Source organism: Trichechus manatus, unplaced genomic scaffold (genome assembly GCF_000243295.1).
Source record: "Trichechus manatus latirostris isolate Lorelei unplaced genomic scaffold, TriManLat1.0 scaffold00092, whole genome shotgun sequence".
Taxonomy (NCBI): Eukaryota; Metazoa; Chordata; class Mammalia; order Sirenia; family Trichechidae; genus Trichechus; species Trichechus manatus.
The window spans coordinates 3,533,654-3,535,861 of NW_004444028.1; the positions used below are offsets into that span (position 1 = coordinate 3,533,654).

Consider the following 2,208-nt stretch of genomic DNA (forward strand, 5'->3'; position numbering starts at 1 on the left):
TCGTATGTTTATCTTTGTAAAGGCTGTGTGTGAGCCTCTGTGTGTAATTGTGAGTGTGTATATGTGCGTGTTTGTGGGAGTGAAATTATGAAATGCGTATGTGTGCAGCACTGAGTGAATAGAAAAGAGCATTTAGAGAACACAGCATGTGTGTAATCGTGTGTGCCCGTGTCTGCACGGATTTTTTTTTTTTTTAAGTAAGCAACTTTGGGTCATGTCGACTCCCCTCACTTCTGTGATTGATCTCCCGAGGCTAATGGTGCGTAAAAGCACTGGTGAGATCTGGGGGCGTCTCCAGGCCTGACGTCAGAGAGAGGGTTTAAAAAGGGGGCAGACGGTGGTGCGCACCCAGGCGGCTTTCGGAGTCGCGAGTGCAGAGCCGTCGCTCCTGCCTGCGGATCCGCGCCTGGAGTTTGAGGAACCGCCCTCTCGCTCGGCTTCCTCGGCGCCGCCAAGATGCTGTCCTGCCGCCTCCAGTGCGCGCTGGCCGCGCTCTCCATCGCCCTGGCCCTGGGCGGTGTCACCGGAGCGCCCTCGGACCCCAGACTCCGCCAGTTTCTGCAGAAGTCCCTGGCTGCTGCCGCGGGGAAGCAGGTAAGGAGACCCCCTCGACGTCTTCTTTCCACTCTCCTGGATCCCCCAATCCTCCCTTAGCCTTGTTCCAGCTCCCTTGGTTTGGATTTGAGAGGTGCCTTGCCCTCCTGAGGAGTTTCGGCGCTTTTCTGGGTCCCTCCGTCCCCAAAGCTCTCAGGAAAACTTTCAAAGCCCAGAATCCCCTTACTCCCCTCCTCCACCCTCTTTTCTTTTTTTTTTTTTTGCTGATCAGCAGTCGGTAATAGTACAGGTGGGTTCTTTGGTATTCAAGAAAATTCCAAGACTCTGGCAGTTGTCTGATCCTGAAGGGATGATGGGCTCCATCCCCGGTGCTGAACACATGAGGTGCTGACCCAGGTGCTGAAAGCGTGGACCTCTGAAGCTCCTACCTTCCTTGCTCAGGTGCTGGGAGTAGGGACAATGGAACACAGTATGTTTGCGATTGTAAGAGGGCTCGTTCCCCACAGTTGACTTAGTAAAAACGGTAAGAACAATTCCATTTTGTAATTCATGATCTAGAAATTGACTTAAGCAAACAGTTGGCACATGCTTTATCTTTGTAAAATGGCTTTAACGATCTGTAGCTATTTCTCTGTGTGTGCACATAAGTCTACAAAGGCAGAAAAAATATAGGAACACTTGAGTTCTTGAAGCCTTTTTTGTGTAAATTGGTGGTTATAGAAGCTACCCTTATTTTTAATATCTTTATCTGATTTTGAGTGTGACAAAGTGTGTACAGCCATGAAAATGGGTTTGGGGTTGGCTGAATCTGCTTTCCCAAACTAGGTTTTCCATTCTTCCCCATCATCACTATCACTATTATTATCATCCTCATCCCCTCCCCTCTTTCTCTCTTCGCCCTATACAGGAGCTGGCCAAGTATTTCTTGGCAGAACTGCTGTCTGAACCTAACCAGACAGAGAATGATGCCCTGGAACCTGAAGATTTGTCCCCAGCTGCTGAGCAGGACGAAATGAGGCTGGAGCTGCAGAGATCTGCTAACTCAAATCCGGCCATGGCACCCCGAGAACGTAAAGCTGGCTGCAAGAATTTCTTCTGGAAGACTTTCACATCCTGTTAATCTTATTAATTGTCCTTATCAGGCCTCTGATCCCTCTCCTCCAAACCCCATCTCTCTTACCTAGTCCCCTAAATCCTCAGCAAGACCCTTGCATTAGCCATTGAAGACTGTAAATATAAAATAAAATTATGGTGAAATTATGGAAAACAAGAGTTTGGTTTCTTATTGAGTAAGTCTTTCTGTTCCATAACACATAATTAACGTGAGCTGTGAATTCAGATGGGTTATTTGAGATACGCACTTCAATTCTCACGCACATACTATTTACAATTTCCCGTTTCAATAAGAATTACATTTTAAATTTACAATGTAAATTACATTACAGTTTGGGTCATTTCAAATAACTCTAGGTATTTTACCTTTAATCCAATGATAATTATTGGAAGGGGCTTCCACAAACACCAATTGCATATTAAATACACTTAAAATTATACACTGGATTGTTGAAATGCATATTCATTATATGGACAGGCAGGCTGAAATGTCCACCTATCCACCAGGCTGGGATATAAAATATATGACATACGAAAAAT

At 45.9% G+C, this 2,208-nt stretch overlaps 1 protein-coding gene across 1 annotated transcript; it reads left to right on the forward strand.

The window, feature by feature from the left end:
• The first annotated feature begins 329 nt into the window (after window positions 1-329).
• Window positions 330-1,822, forward strand: SST (somatostatin). Its single transcript, XM_004382241.1, has 2 exons — window positions 330-594; window positions 1,463-1,822. The coding sequence occupies exons 1-2, from the start codon at window positions 457-459 to the stop codon at window positions 1,673-1,675; spliced, it is 351 nt and encodes a 116-aa protein (XP_004382298.1). The 5' UTR covers window positions 330-456; the 3' UTR covers window positions 1,676-1,822.
• The last annotated feature ends 386 nt before the right edge of the window (window positions 1,823-2,208 follow it).

Excerpts from the sequence above, each read along its gene's own strand:
- SST (XM_004382241.1), top strand. The coding sequence starts at position 457 with ATGCTGTCCTGCCGCCTCCAGTGCGCGCTGGCCGCGCTCTCCATCGCC. Across the intron at positions 595-1,462 it reads CTGCTGCCGCGGGGAAGCAG|GAGCTGGCCAAGTATTTCTT; the intron begins GTAAGGAGACCC and ends CGCCCTATACAG.